The following is a 16,492-nucleotide window of genomic DNA, read 5'->3' as shown; positions in this document are numbered from 1 at the left end:
GATTAAATAAGGTATTTAAAATATAAGGTACTTGTCTCCTGCTAGTTATACTACAGCACTTACTTTAAAAAAAAAAGTTAAAATTAATAAATATTTTTGTTGTATCTCTTTTCGGTGTTGTAATTTGTAGACGTCCCTAAGCACTCTTACTGCCCGGTAGCAGCAGCAGCAGAGAGAAGAAGCCAACAGTCAAGTGTTATTTACATAAACTTCTGGTGTACTTACAAACTTTCCAATCCATCGTTTTATGAATGCATAACCTTTTTGTACTCCTGTAGAAGTTTGGTATCATTTCGGGCATTATTAGTGGGGTAATTTACCAGATACAAACGTGGATCCATTAGCCCCTGCGCTAAGCTATTCAGCTAATAACGCTACTCTATGCTAACTCTCCCAATGTTTGACCCAGGTGAAAAAACGCTTCTGGGGGGGGTGTTTGGCTCGAGGTCATGGTGCAAAGGACCCTAGGGTGAAATTACTCCGAACGATCACTTTAAGTGATGAGATTAAGCATGAGATTTTAACCTTTTTGTTGTTGTTGTTGTTGTTTTGCTTGCACAAGTTCCATTCCTTTTAGATATATTGACACACTGCCTTTGGACTGTATTTCTGAAAGCTGGATATTTTTTTATGAGGGCTCTAATGTTTGATCAAGTCTTAATGAGACGAATATGTCTAAGACGTGCAGTATGTGTCAACTGTTTTGTATTATATATATTAGGATGTCAGCTATCACTGTATTGTGTCTTATTGGATATCTTAATTATGGCCTTTGAGTCCAAGAGGGAAAAATGAATGTGGGTTTAATATGATTGTACTAATTACAGATCAAGGTACCATGATGATGTATGTCTTTGGGAGATAATAATACTACTGACCATGATGTAAAGACAGTGGGATTGAGTTAAACAAACATCTCTTGGGGACAGGCCTGGTCTAAAGGCAGAAATAATATTTTTATTTTATAAAAGCACAATTTTTCTCATAAGCTCCTTGGGTTTCATGTGTGCAACATTGCCTCACTGTGTCAAATTCTTTTGTCCCTACTTTCCCCATGAGCAACTCAAATATCAAACGTGTCTGAAAATGACAAAGGTTCCAGACGGATGGGGAGAACTGGGTAGTATTTATCAGGAACATTTTGACCTTAACACACTGGGCAGGGAACAACATGTCCATGTTATCTTCATTATCTTTAAAATGCAGTATAATATGCGTGTAGCCTAACCTCCAAGCCACTGTAACATAGTGTAGATTACCAAACCATTTCAATGACCAAACAGTAGTTCAATAAGTCAAAGTTAACGTCTGATCTAATGTTACACTCTGTTTAATGTGTGATGAACTGAAACTCCAATTGGAAATTGAGTTCTACCTTTTTGTTCCAGTTTTGATATATTGGTTTGAAACTGTTGCAGATTTATTTCTCTCAATGAACCGTTTATTTTCTCAACAATATGTCAAACCTATATTTTCTTGCTATTGCCAAATGAAATAATCTCAAATAATGGCCTCCTTGTGATATTCCCAATCCACCTGCTGTGCGGATATAGATCTTTTTAGGTTTTCCCCTTTTTACTCCCAGCAAAGCAACAGCAGCTCCCATTTCCTGAACTGGATATTTTCCAAGAGCAAGAGCTACAGAATGAGTAGATATATCACTTGTAATAGATAATAGCATACACATTTAGAATTGCAACTACTGTAATTGCACTGTTAAAAAAAAAAAAAAAAAAAAACATTAACAGCATTGCATTTTAAAAACCAGATTCCTTACTGTTTGTGGAGGATACATGTGTTAATGCAGATACTGTAATCTTTCTTTATGGCAGGTTTAAAAACCGTAGTATACCAGGAAAAACTTTTGATGCAAAACAGAGCATGCCAAATCTGAATGCTGCTTCTGAATGGATGGCTTATTGGTCTCCATAGCAACCTGTTGAACGGGTTCCTCTGGGCCTAAGCGGTTATTTACATACTGTCAGGATACACTTAACACTATGATGCTGTGCATGCTTGTGTGTTGGTCATTTGTAAAGCTCAGACTGGCGACTAGCACGTAGTGAATCTGTGCTTTATTGAACTGTCCTGAGTCGACATAAGAACATGTTCCTATTTCCCAGCCTGATTCTCTGTGTGAATTGACACTGATGCTGGGCTGAGCCCTTTGTAGAGCCCAACGTAAGATGGACGACGCCGATGACTTGAGCCCTAACCGTCTGAATGGGAGTCACCTAAGCAAAGCCCTGTCTGACCCACGTATTAACCAGCAGCAGCATCCTTCTTCTCTGCCACACAAACTTTGAAGGTCCAGGCAGCCCCAGCTAGCTTCAAAGACATACTGCAAGTACCACAGTATGTCCTGCAAAGGCAGTAATCAGGGTCTAACCCCTTGTCCCTTTACAATGAAGAAAACGCAGCTCAACAGCCTCTATACACTACTCTTTGAAAGGGCACTTAGCGCAAATTTAGGACCCAGGGCCATGCCCTGAGCTGAAGCTGACTCAAGGACGGCCACCAAACCCTCCTGTCCAGCTTTTTCTTTGAATCGGAGCCACGTTGATGGGAAGCCAGTTGGTATGCACCCCTCGTCAGTTTCTGTGCGGTGCCAGGAAACTATGCTTCAGTGTGGGACATTGCCATTGGCTGCGCAGGCATTGAGCAGGGATTAACCTGAGATATACTATGTCAATGAAGCTTTTTTTCCTTTCTGGCAATTGCCTCGGCACCAGCCAAGTGTGCCAGCGAACTCCATGCACTTTATATCAGCCTGATGTGCTTTTGGTGGAAGCAGGCAAGTCATGGCTCACACTGTGCCAAATATTTCTCTCCTGCCAAAAGTCCTGTTTCCATGTAAACCTAGGAAGCGCAACATGCCATCCATTTGGATTCAAAGTGGTGGAAAGGCCAACTTGTGTTTGGTTCAGGTACTACAGCCGGACATTGAGGCAACACAGACCTTTAGAGGACATAAAACAGCCCTACTTTAAAACCTTGGAAGGGGCTTCACTGCTAAACAGAAATACAATCTTCTTATTTCACTGAGTACATTTACATGCACACTAATATTCCAAATATGACTATTTCAAATTTGATACGGGTCATGTAGGCTAAACAGCATATTCCGTTTGGATATTTCGAATAAGGCCTTTTTCCGAATAAAGCATTTTCCGATTAAGACATGTCGGATATGCTGGTGTTATTTGGGTTTTAGGAGCACTCTTTGGACATTTATACAGCGCATTCGGAATATGCGTCTAAAATCAGAGTATTTACCGCAGGCCTCTTGCCTGTTAATGGCTCTGTGCGTTGCTATGGTTGTTGTTCACAAACCAACTATAACCAACAGTTTGCAAGGTTGCGGTAGAGATGCATGCCCTAAAGAAAAGCCCACATCTCTGGTCATAAGAAGAAACACACCTACTTTTAAACATGAAAGGGAGGGAGTCTGCATTCACATTGTCAAACAGGTCTGCCACCGGTGGAAAACTTAGAACAAGTTCTGTTTCGCAAGCCTGCATGTAAATGGGTATATTAGTGGAATATTAATTTTCATAAGCCGCGTGAACCGCTTACATTGTCTTTTTCGGAATATGGGCAAAAAAACGGAATAATAGGTGCATGTAATCGTATTCACTGTGATCTACCATAAATGTGCACTTGCATGCATTTGATTGGCCGCATGCAGGACAGCTGTTATTGTGCCACAGTAGGAAGAGCAAGGGGCAACCACTGTCTAAACAAAGGCTTACAAACACCCTTATTGGGCAGATTTTTTTTTCCTTTATCTTATATTTGTAAGTTAAAGTCCACCATTGCATCTAGTTCCAGTTTGTGCCATATACAGTACAGTGGTGCTAAACCGCTGTAAGTACCTACGGAGCCCCCTAATGGTCAAATTGGGAATTTGCGTGCCCTCACAAAAACTTTTGTGTGCATCCAGTCCAGTTCTAATAAACAGCCAGTTTATGTAATCACTCTGCAGATACTACAAAAGGAGAGATGCACTTTTTTTTCTATGGATCAGAGGGAATGCAAAACTAAAGGCGAGGGAATGTCAAATAAGTGGTGAGGAAACGCAAGTATTGTGAGGTAATGCAAAACTTATTGTGGCATAAAAAAAAAAGATTTTTCGAAGAAAAGTTCCCACCGTCTGTAAGTACTCCGTCAGCTTGGGTTTAGGCCGGTAGTATCTCAGACCGTAGGGAGTTGGGTTGGGAACAAGGTGGTTGCTGGTTCAAATCCCAGTACGTACTGCTGGGTCGCCTGTTCAGCAGTTGCAGCCCCCTTAGTCTGAGGCATCTGACATCTCTCCATTTTAATTGTATAGGACCTGAGCATGTGTGTGTATTTCAGGCCTGTGTGTGTAGTGTGTACTAATAACAGAGTGAAAAAAAATGTTATTTAAAAATTACTATTAATTTTGTATAATAATTCTTGTGATGCACGAGACCACGCCAAAATCCATCTTGTCAGGCTCCAACCTAATGCTTTTTTTTTAATTTTTATTTTTTTCAAAGATGATTTTTTGGGCATTTTATGCCTTTATTTTCATAGGACACATGAAGACATGATAGGGGAGAGAGAGAGAGGGGGAATGACACGCACCAAAGGGCCACAGGGTGGAGTCAAACCTGCAGTAAACCTCTATAGATGCATTAGGTTAGTAGGCACCTAATGTGTTTGCGTCTGAACTACCAGCTTACCGAACTAATCAGTCTGGTGAGGAGCTGCTGGCAGCTACGGGGGTGGTTTAGGGGTACGTTGCGGCTGCGAGTGTTTGTTCAAAACGACATTGGCAAACGTGATGGACAGATGCTTCATCCAATCACCTGCCAGGTTCTTTTTTGAAAGTGCCCGTCCTTTCCCAAACTGTTTCCAAAGACGGCTTCTCAGATGGTTTTATCTATTTAACAGTTAAGTACTAGTGCCTCAATGTAAATAACTGGAAAATAAAGAGTTTTCGGTAACACTTTACTTGAAGGTATCTACATAAGAGTGACATCACACTGTCATGAACACATGAACCCTAACCCTAACCCTAACCTTAACCCTAACTTGTCATGACAAAAAACGAATGACACTTATTGACAGAAGCGTTATGTGATAAACTTTTATGACTTTGTTATAATGTTTATGACATGTTCATGACCGGTCACTCTTATTTAGTAAGGGGCAAGGTGGAGGGTGGGGGTGTGACCTTGACCAACTGCCTTGCTCGTTTGAAAGCCATGATGTCTCTCTTTCTCATGGGTGGGCCAAATTCTCTGGGCGGGCAAAGCAGAGAAAGGGGAGGTAACCTTTCCCCTTATGACCTCATAAGGAGAAGATTCCAGATCGGCCCATCTGAGCTTTCATTTTCTCAAAGGCAGAGCAGGATACCCAGGGCTCGGTTTACACCTATCACCATTTCTAGCCACTGAGGGACCATAGGCAGGCTTATTAATGTTAAAAAAAAAAAACTCATAAATTGAAATTTCCATGACATGGGTCCTTTAAAAGGTGAAAGCAAACATTCATTTGGAGTTAAAAAGGCATCTATTTAACCTGTTCATCAGAATAAGGATTGTGTTGTTATCTCAGATGGCTTTAGCTCAAATGAAGCATGGGATACCCGCTGCCCCCAAGTGGTCAGGAACATACTGTAACTAAATCTGCATTGTGCTCATAAACTGAGGGACAGAGTGACAACAAGGACTCTCCAGGCGCTGTTGGTCCGACCCACTAGCATTACGTTTGAAGCCCGTACTGACACATAGCTGCAGGGTAGCTGTCTGTTTACACTGTGTTCACACCCATTGGTTTGTCACACACCAAACAACTTCTTTATCTCGAGTGTAAACATCCAAACCATATTCTTAGTGTTACTGCTTACTTGTTACTTATGAAGTAAGTTAGGCCTTTCGTATAGTGTTGTTCTATTGACCTCCTGGTAAGAACCCTTTTGTTACCATTTTGTTATTAGACATATTTGGGTTGATTTTGTTGCAGTATGTGCATCATTGTGCTTCTGTTAGACACTATTGTCATCAGCTAACTAGAGGGGGTGTGTATCGTTTTTGTTTTCATCGTCTGGGTTTGCTGTAGTTTGGGTACATGCACTTTTTAAAATTAATAAAGACATTTCCCTCCTGCTCACCGTGATCACTCATAATGTGTTGAACTCATGTTTATAATTGGGCTGTAATTACCAGACTCCAATCAAGTAAGAGTAAGCTTTATTTCAGGAACTTGAAGTTGCTGGCTCCGATCCACAACATACACTTCACTAATCAGGATATATGAAAAACATTAACAATGTATGTTCAACATTTGACTTGGCAAGAAAGCACTTTTGCTCTATTTGTTTAAAATTGCAACTTTTTGTTGTTAATATATCCCATCGGAATACTGATCCAAAGATCCCAAATTTCTATTTTGCTAGTTTGATTGGAAACATTTTCACAAAGATTTCACTGCCATTTGAAATGATTGATAATAGAATAAAAAAAAAAAAAATAGAATATAAGTATAATATATAAAAGATGTACTGTATAGGCCTATGCATTTGGAATTACTTTACTTCACAAAATAATCGTGTAAGTTTAAGGTAATTTAAGTTAAAGAACATTGGAATGTCCTTTTGTCTCTGTTTCAATGTGTAAATGAAAAAATCGATAAGAGCTCCCTTTAACTCTATATTGCCCTTAAGTTAGGGAACGGTCTGTGAAAGCTTGTGTAGGCAATTCCAGACCACTTTTTTCACTATTTTGATATTATAGAACCTTTAACTACTGCTCAATTTAAATCCTTTAACTTTATCATTCTGTCTTAATTGTAAATTACAGGTGGAGGTCAATCAAAGGTGCGTTTAGGGCGTGTCCAAATCCACTTTTGCTACTTTGATGGTGGAAAAAAAGGGTCCATGCACCGGGCGCATGGTTCTAAATGGTTGTACTTAGTGTCTTCATTAATTCATAGGTGTGTTTGGGGCGTAACATGCAATAAACCAATCAGAGATCATCTCCCATTCCATTTAAAAGCCAGGTGCGTTTGGACCTTGGAGCATTGCTATTATGTCAGATTTGCACCGTAATATTTTTATTTGTAATCTTTTGCATGTTTGTGTGCTGCTGGGCTTCCCTGTGTGTGTAACAAGCATAGTGTGCGCGCGCTGTGCATAACCTTATGTACATTTTACTAATTTGCTGTTAAAATAACATCAAATGCTATGCTATTAAATTTAGACTAGGTTTTTTTGGGGGGCTTTTTCCACCTTATTTGACAGGACAGCTAGGTGAGTAATGGGAGAGAGAGGGGAGAAGACACGCAGGAAATTGTCACAGGTCGGATTCGAACCCTGGATCTCTGCGTCAAGGCATAAACCTCTAAGTGTATGTGGGCCTGCTCTACCACTGAGCCTACCCGACCACTTTAGATCAGGTTTTTGTTGGTCACTGGCGCGATCACTTCCCGCTGCCTCAAGATAGCAATACTCTCAGAATGTACCTGAACACACCTCCCTGTAAGACCAGCACGCCCACGGGCGCAAAGATGGGCGCAGGGGCATTTGCTATTTAAACCATATGGCCGCTGGACGAAAAACTGTGTCGGTCTTAAACTAGCAAAGAGACTTGCGTCAGGCTTTGCGCCGCGCTGCGCCGGGTGCAAGATAGGGCCCTAAAATCCTCTGGCACTTTGAAGTTTACCAAAACTGGCGCTATTACTTCCTGTCTTTATTCCAGCGCCACAACGAGACAATCAACATCTGGACTCACCTGCTGGCATTGTTGGTGATTCTGGTTAGATTACGGCAACTCGCCGAGACTGTGGACTTTGTTGGTGATCCTCATTCATGGCCCCTGTTGATCCTCATCCTGTCCTCGTTGACCTACTCGGCATTCAGTGCAGCAGCTCACCTACTGGGTGGGAAGTCTGAGCTGTGTCATTACATCTTCTTCTTTCTGGACTATGTTGGGGTAGCCCAGTATCAGTACGGCAGCGCTATAGTTCACTTTTACTACGCTGTGGATGAGGGCTTGCATAGACACGTGCGTGGGATCTTCATGCCCGCTGCCACTGTCCTCAGCTGTCTGTCGTGCCTGGGATGCTGCTACGGCAAGTACTTCAACCACAGCTTACCGACGTGGGTGCGTAAGGTGTGCCAGGTGGTGCCCTCAGCGCTCGCCTATATCTGGGACAGCAGTCCTGTGGCGAGAAGACTCATGTCATGGTCTCCAGCCAGCAATGACCCAGCCATGATCTATCACTTTGGCCAGGTGGCTTTCTTCCTCAGCTGCAGCTTCTTCTTTACCTTCCCCCTGCTAGAGCGCTGCTTCCCCGGGCGCTGCGATTTCGTGGGACAGAGTCATCAGATCTTCCATGTACTCTTATCTTGCTGCACCCTGTGTCAGATCCATGCCTCCCACCTCGACTACGTGGGCCGTAGGACGCTGTACTCGCGTCTGCATAAGAGCGGTGAGGCTGCTCTCTTTGTGGGACTGTACGGGGTCACTTTGGTCGGATGTGCGCTAGTTGTTGCCTTCATGCTGAAGAAAGCTAAACAAGTGCTAGATTTCAAAGCCAAGTCCAAATGATAGATTGGCATAGATTAGCGGTGTCAAACTCAGTTTCACTACGGGCCACACTGGAAAATAAGAATCACATCAAGGGCCAGAGTTATTGACATGTTTTTATTTAATCGAAAAAGTCAAACATCTTTGACTGTATTATTGCATGTCCCATATACCTTTCTCTCTTACAGCTTAGTTAAAATAAAGCCCCCAAAAAGTAACTTAGCCATCAAAGAAAAAAGGTTGAAAAAAGCGAGGGGAAAAAAGTAGGAAAATGCGTCAAAAACTTCGGCAAAAGTTGCAAAAACGTTGAAAAAAAGTGCCAAAAGTGTCGACAAAAGTGACAAAAACTTCAGAAAAAGTGACAAAAACTAGGCCGAAATTGTTATGAGGGCCGGATCTAAATCTGCCAGGGGCCAGAATTGGCCCGCGGGCCTTGAGTTTGACACGTGGCAACCTGACTCTGTCCAAAAGTATATAAATCCATCTCTCAGCACCTCTGACACTCAGTGATAAGCACGTTTTATCTCATGTGTTTAATTTGCAACCTTACTGACAAAACAACATCATTAGCGCAATATCTCTTGTGAATAGGACCTTGAGGTGGGGCCAGGCTAGCTGTTTTCCCATTATCCCAGTCTTCATGCTAAGCTAAGCTAACCTTGGCTAACAGTTAACTGACAGACGTGAGATGGGTATTGATCCTCTCAATATCGAAAAGTGTCAACTTTGTTGACGTTTTTCTTCTAATAGCCAAATTAAGGTAATGCCAACCACTGCCTCCAGTTCCCAATTCACCAACAGCATCAATTACATGTTTACATTACATTTATACCTTATCTTGAAAGTTTTCACCTTTATTCTATGTTTCTGTTTTATTTAATTTCTCCCAATTTCAATATTTACATTTAAAGTTGCAGTAGGTTAGACTACTAAACAAAAAAAACTAACTTTCTGTCATATTTGCTGAAACTGACCCTATGTTCCAGTAGATCTACATGAAGCAGGTCATTTAAAAACAAAAATCCAGCTCCTCTGGCACCACCTACAGCCTGTAGTACGATTTGCAAAAATCCACTACTCCCTGTTCAGATGCACCAATCAAGGCCAGGGAAGGGTGTCTAACTGCATGTCAATCACTGCTCGGGTACATGCATTTATTCTCCCTTGTGGGGGGAGGGGCTTAGGAGACCATGTTTGGCTTCAGCAGAAAGGGGGGAGGAACTGAGAAGTTGTAATTTTTTGGCTAAGTCCTGGATCTTCGCAATCCTACCTACAGCACCTTTTAACTCTTTGTTATATTCTGTAAGTATTTGCTGTTGTAACAACCAATTTTTAAAAGGGCATCATAGACATTTCATGGTTTCTTCTATGGTTGCACTTCTCTATTGTGATCATAATATCACCTTGCCCTCCCTGACATTGAAGACTTTTGTAATCCATGACTAAATTCTATAAATCATTCAAAGAAAAAGCCTTAGTTGTAGAGATAGGATCTGCCAAGTGTAGATGAATGTACATGTATTTGAGGTAAACACATTAGCAGAAAGAACTGGTTTATTTCCTCATGCCATAAGCAGAATTGGCTTTCTTCTTCCTCTGATGCAAACCTCCACTCAGATATATTGACCCTCCTGGCTGGCTCTGCAGCAGGCTCCAGTCTTCCTGTGTTTCTGTACTGGTCCATCTTGCACGGCTCAGTTACTCACTTAAAACCCTGAATCTGCTGAATAATGGCACTGCTGGACTCTCTCCCACATTCCTCCCATCTGACTCACAATGGAAGGGGCCAGCCTGCTTCCCTTGTGATAAATTCCCAATTACATTTCATCACTGCTCATTGGACTTAATGGGGCTCAAAATATTTTATAGCAAGCAATGATGCACAGCTGATTTGTTCATGTCAAAGTATGATCCTCTTGTATGTCCTCTTAAACATAAATGCCATCGGTAATTACAATTTGGGGAGTCAGGGTTATTTCAAGCTATTTACTGTTGCTGGGTGGTCTAGTGGTTAGACTGAGTGTACCAGAACCGGACAATCCAAGATTGTATCCCCTTGGCCGCCATGTGTTGAAGTTTCCTTGAGCAATACTAAACACCCCACTTCCTTATTTATCGTATGTCCCTGACAGTGAAGGGTTCTTTGGAAGGATAGGCAGCTAACAAAATGTTTAATACATTTCAGAGGAGCGTGTGGATACATATTGTAATTGTGCCATAAGCAGTCATCAAGGTTACCCTCAGTGTTTTAGCCAATTGTCAGTATGTTGCTCCAACACTTTGGGCTATTGCATGAATTGCAATAAAATGTTGTACATCCATTTATTGTCCCTAGATAATAAGGCCTGTTGACTCTGGTAATCCCCTTACTTTTCCTCAAGCACCACCATGAGGATGATATTTTGGATGTCTTGATGACTATTATTAGCCTGGCTCCGCCCTCCTACGCACTTCTGCTCAATTTTCATTTTCCTTCAGTACGTCGTCTGGGTTTGCGGTATATTTGCGTGCTTTCTCCTGCCAATCTTTACCGGTCAACGAACAGAGGGAGTGACTGAGAACGATGACGTTGAAGTTGTGCGCTAGTTTGAGTTGTAGTTCCGTTGCGGTGGCAGAGAAAGATGCGAGCGAAGCCATTCGATCCGTTGTGGCAAAGCCGCCGAATATCCAGAAGTTAAAGCCCGAGCAAGAACAATCTTTGCTGAGTTGTATCGGTGGCCATGATGTTGTGGCCCTCCTCCCCATGGGGTTCGGGAAAAGTATGATTTTCTAGCTGGCTCCGTTAGTGAAGGAGTTGTCTAAGGCGAACGCTACCGACGCTAAGCCGACGTCAGAACCAAACGTTAGCGATTGGTTATGACAGATCCAGAGTGGCTCTGGGCAGATCCAATAGTTTTAAACTTCAACAGAGTACCCACCTTCAAGGAAGTTAACACTTGTCAACGGAGAGTGGCCAGACTCTCTGTACAAATGAAATGTACCAGAGTCTGGTAGGACCAGGCTAGACTATTATATGGAAGGCCATGACATTTGGCAGAGATATCCATGGTGCCTAAATTCTTAACCACTTTAGTTATCCAGTGAAACAATTCAACATCTAATGGATAGATTGGCATAAAATGTTTGACAGATAATCATGTTTCCCAGACGACTTATCCTACATTGGTGATCACCTGATCACGTTTCTCTAGGGCCACAAGAGGTTGAATTTGTGAGTTTTTGTGAAATCCCAACAACTATTAGATGGATTGCTTCAAAAGTTGGTACAGACACCTAGCACATTTAGTGACCAACCCAAATTGGGAGAAAAGTTCAGTATGCCAGAAAGTTAACAAAACTGTGTCAAAACCAGGGGCAAATACATGCCAGAATGAGATCAGTAATGAAGTCAGACAGGGTTAGATAGATAGATAGATAGATAGATAGATAGATAGATAGATAGATAGATGATAATAATAATAACAATTTTAGGCATCCAGTAGCTCAGACAACCATAATACAACAAACACATACACATATATGTAGAAGGATATATGGACACTGTCTGGTTTAGAAATGTCTGTGCAATATTTACTTTGTGAGAACATACAGAATCCTATTCACTGTCAACAAAGCAACAGAAGAAATGTGCTACAAAGTAAATAATCTGCTTTTAACTTAAATGAATATATATTTGCAAGTTAAGGAAACCATCCAAAATAACTGGAGAAAATAATTTCATAAATGTTGGAGGAGCTTTCAATCAACAAACCCAATAACACGTTTATTTATTTATTTATAAGTTACATTTTGTGAATCAAAATACTTTATGCAGAGATGAGATAGAGTGATGTTTGTCATAGAACTATATAGATGTGCATTTCAAAGACCCTTTGGCTTTTAACACATAAACTGCTTTCACACATGTCATGCGCACGCACAGACACGCATGTGAATGTTTACTTGACCTACTTTTGGGGACATTACATACACGTAAATTCATTTCCTGGAGACTTACTTTAACCCTAACCCTAACTTTAACTGATGACCCAAAAATCAACGTGTTTTTGTCCAAATGGGAACACAGCTTTTGTCCCCAATTAGACAAACAGTCCCCAATGAAGTAGTCTTTAGTCTCAAATGTGTTCACACACACACACACACACACACACACACACACACAAAATGTGGCTGCATACAATGAATCAATTGAGGTAAGCCAGATACAGTTACCTATAAGAGCAACACAGTCTCACTCCCTACTCGTCAAATGTATGACGCATGGTCAAGGACCCTGGCGTCAAGTTTCAACGAAATAGGGGTACCCTTGACGTTATTTTTCGACGAGGGGGGTCCGTCAGATAGACATTCATGTTATTCCCTCACCGTCGGATATCGACGAAAGGTATTCATTTCTTTACTTTAATAATATTATTTCGGTCTTATTACCGGTGAAATATTACAGTATATGCTGTAATACAGAACATTACGATATGATCCGAGCAGGAAGCATTCAAAGCCGATAGGCCTATCCCACAATGCAGTGCGGCCATTCATTTCAAAGAATCGGGCAGCGATCAGCTAGTCTTTAACGCCAGGATCGCTTCAATATACATATATACAGTCAGTGGTTGTGTCACCAGCAACAACACGTTGCTCAGTTTTGTTCCAGTAAGTTATGAACTATAATAACGTTTAAACGAATCGGCGGAAAACTCCGGAAGTGACGTAGTACGTCCTGCTCAGCGGATACGAAGATAAAAATATATAATATTCGTAATATTGATGTTTTTTTCTAACGTTGTATTTGAGGAGTTAAACAATAAAGATAGTTATAATAATAAAATACAGTTTCATGTATTTGTCTCATATATTGTGTGCTCGGCCGGCCGGCGGGCGGCCTCAATCTGAAGTGGAATCAAGCCATTTCACGGCAGACAGCAGAAAGAGGAGCCGAACGAGTCCCCCCACCCACCCCGGAAGAACTACAAGTGCTCAAGCTTTGTAACAGCTTCTGTGGCGTTTCTTATGGGAGTTGTAGTTTTAAAGTATATTGGTATATTTCTCATAAGTAGAAGTTGGCAGTGTATAATTTTGGATACACCCTGGGGTTTTTTGGGATGGAGAACACACTGGTGTCATCAGATTTTAAAAATCGAATCGTTAAATAGGTGAAAATAGCTTATTACCATATTTGACAGTGCTTACAGTAGGTAATTTGGTGACCACATGACAGCTGAGGTCCAGAGCTTTCTATAACAGCTGGTGTTATGTGTGTAGAACCTTCTGTTGCTAAATGACAGGCCTTCATACATGTACTGGGTTCAAGGTTCAGAGGTCAATATTTCAAAGCAGGAGTAATGTATCCTCTTCAGACTGACATATGTTACTCTCCAGGTTGAGACCTTTCCAACGATGTGTTTGCTATAGTCCTACGACAACGTTTTAATTTTTACACATCATGGAGACCACTTAGCAGGAGATACTTTATTGTCCCCAGAGGGATATTTGCCTTGAGTTCAAATGCTTCACAAATAACACTTGACATATTGTTTTATCATACAGCTGACATACTTAAAATAAAAAACAACATGAACAAAGTGATATAGTCTAGACTGAAGCACATCACACAGCAACAATCTATTGCTCATCTTTCACAAACAGTGACAAGAGCAACACAACCATGCTTCATATCATGAAGCTATTGCACACCCTCAATCTCAAGCAACATTATGTAAAGTTTTAATTGAGGTAGGTCCAAATTAGGCCTATATCATCATCAACGTTTTTATAGTTTAGAAATGTTTACCCATATCTTCTGCCAGAGGATAAGAGCTCATACTTGGCATGGAGAATAAAGATAGAGCAGACCATATTCTGTGTGCTTGCCTGGAGAGACTGGTTTCTATTCCTCTACACAACCTTCATGAGAGTCATAATAAAATTCTCTGTAATGCAGCCTTGTATAACATAAACCATCTGATTCACCGTGGGTGTCTGCTCTAAATGATAACACACACTTTCAACACGGGCCTTCCATCCAAAGGTGCACGTTGTCCATATGAACACCATTGGGCCTATAGGAGCAGAGCTGATGATTGGTTCATCATTTATGACCTCTGATATCCTCTGACCCAGCTCTATCTCCAGAGTTACCTCAACTTCAGTTTCAAAGGTGTGTGTGTGTGTGTGTGTGTGTGTGTGTGGGGGGGGGTGGTCAGCTTTTCTTAGACATGAGTGGGGGGGCACCAAGGAAAAAAGGTTGGGAACCACTGCTCTGACCCATGTCATGACCCTTTTCTCAGCTTGTGAAATGGTTGAATGAGATGTGTGAGTTTTGTCTTTGTGCAGTAGTGCTGAGGTAGAAGTGTGCCAAAAATGCCATATATATACAAATGTTGTATATGTATACATACCCAAACAAAGCTATATACATCTTACTCAGTGAACAAAAACCTCGGTAACAATCTGCTTATCCTTTTAATTTCCTGAAAATGCTTCTTAAAACTAGTCCCTTCTTAATTTTGAAAAGGTAGTCTCAGTAAAGGCTACAAAGGTTAGGATGGCTACAAGCTGTAACCACGGTGATTGATATGAGGATCATCTTCTGAATATAATAATGAATATGTTAGGCCTACCATAAATTGATATTTCAAAAAAGTAATTTATTTAAAACAACTAATAATGCAGTGTGATTTTAAATCAAACTAAGTCCCACACATAAATATACTCATGTTTTTCCCCATTAGTCTTTGCTATTAATATTCATCAACTACAAAATTAGAAAATTGCGTTTTTAAATAACTATGTATGGAAAATAAAATAAAAAAATGCTTCTCTTTGAATATTGTTTTTCACAACAGTACAATTCAAAACAAATGCAAATTAGTCAAACAAGCCATTAGGCTGTATTTCTAAACACTCAACTGTAGGTTTTTTATATAGTATATATAAGGCAAATAAAAGTGCTAAATATAAAACACAATTTTTTCATTATTAGTATTTTATTGTGTAAATGTTGTATATGTATACATACCCAAACAAAGCTATATACATCTTACTCAGTGAACAAAAACCTCGGTAACAATCTGCTTATCCTTTTAATTTCCTGAAAATGCTTCTTAAAACTAGTCCCTTCTTAATTTTGAAAAGGTAGTCTCAGTAAAGGCTACAAAGGTTAGGATGGCTACAAGCTGTAACCACGGTGATTGATATGAGGATCATCTTCTGAATATAATAATGAATATGTTAGGCCTACCATAAATTGATATTTCAAAAAAGTAATTTATTTAAAACAACTAATAATGCAGTGTGATTTTAAATCAAACTAAGTCCCACACATAAATATACTCATGTTTTTCCCCATTAGTCTTTGCTATTAATATTCATCAACTACAAAATTAGAAAATTGCGTTTTTAAATAACTATGTATGGAAAATAAAATAAAAAAATGCTTCTCTTTGAATATTGTTTTTCACAACAGTACAATTCAAAACAAATGCAAATTAGTCAAACAAGCCATTAGGCTGTATTTCTAAACACTCAACTGTAGGTTTTTTATATAGTATATATAAGGCAAATAAAAGTGCTAAATATAAAACACAATTTTTTCATTATTAGTATTTTATTGTGTAAATTCTCACGTACAACGTGGAACATTCTTTCACAGACGAGATGTGGAATTTCCACGTCACTTCCGCGGATTCGTTTAAACGTAGACAAAGACATGAAACTGTATTTTAATATTATAACTATCTTTATTGTTTAATTCCTCAAATACAACATTAGAAAAAAACATTAATATTACGAATGTTAGGCCTATATATTTTTATCTTCGTATCCGCCGAGCGGGACGTACTACGTCACTTCCGGAGTTTTTCGTGGATTCGTTTAAACGTTAGGCTATTATGGTTCATAACTTACTGGAATAAAACTGAGCAACGTGTTGCTGGTGACAC

General features: G+C 40.2%; 1 protein-coding gene across 1 annotated transcript; it reads left to right on the top strand.

Moving 5' to 3' along the window:
* The first annotated feature begins 2,186 nt into the window (after nucleotides 1-2,186).
* On the top strand, nucleotides 2,187-8,576 carry LOC114567784 (membrane progestin receptor alpha-B-like). The gene is made up of 2 exons (XM_028596889.1): nucleotides 2,187-2,259; nucleotides 7,684-8,576. Exons 1-2 carry the CDS (start codon nucleotides 2,187-2,189, stop codon nucleotides 8,574-8,576), a joined length of 966 nt encoding a protein of 321 aa, XP_028452690.1.
* The last annotated feature ends 7,916 nt before the right edge of the window (nucleotides 8,577-16,492 follow it).

The sequence above is a fragment of the Perca flavescens genome, chromosome 14, assembly GCF_004354835.1.
Source record: "Perca flavescens isolate YP-PL-M2 chromosome 14, PFLA_1.0, whole genome shotgun sequence".
In the NCBI taxonomy this organism is placed as follows: Eukaryota; Metazoa; Chordata; class Actinopteri; order Perciformes; family Percidae; genus Perca; species Perca flavescens.
Note: the sequence above shows the minus strand (reverse complement) of the source record. Positions and strands in the feature narration are given on the sequence as shown.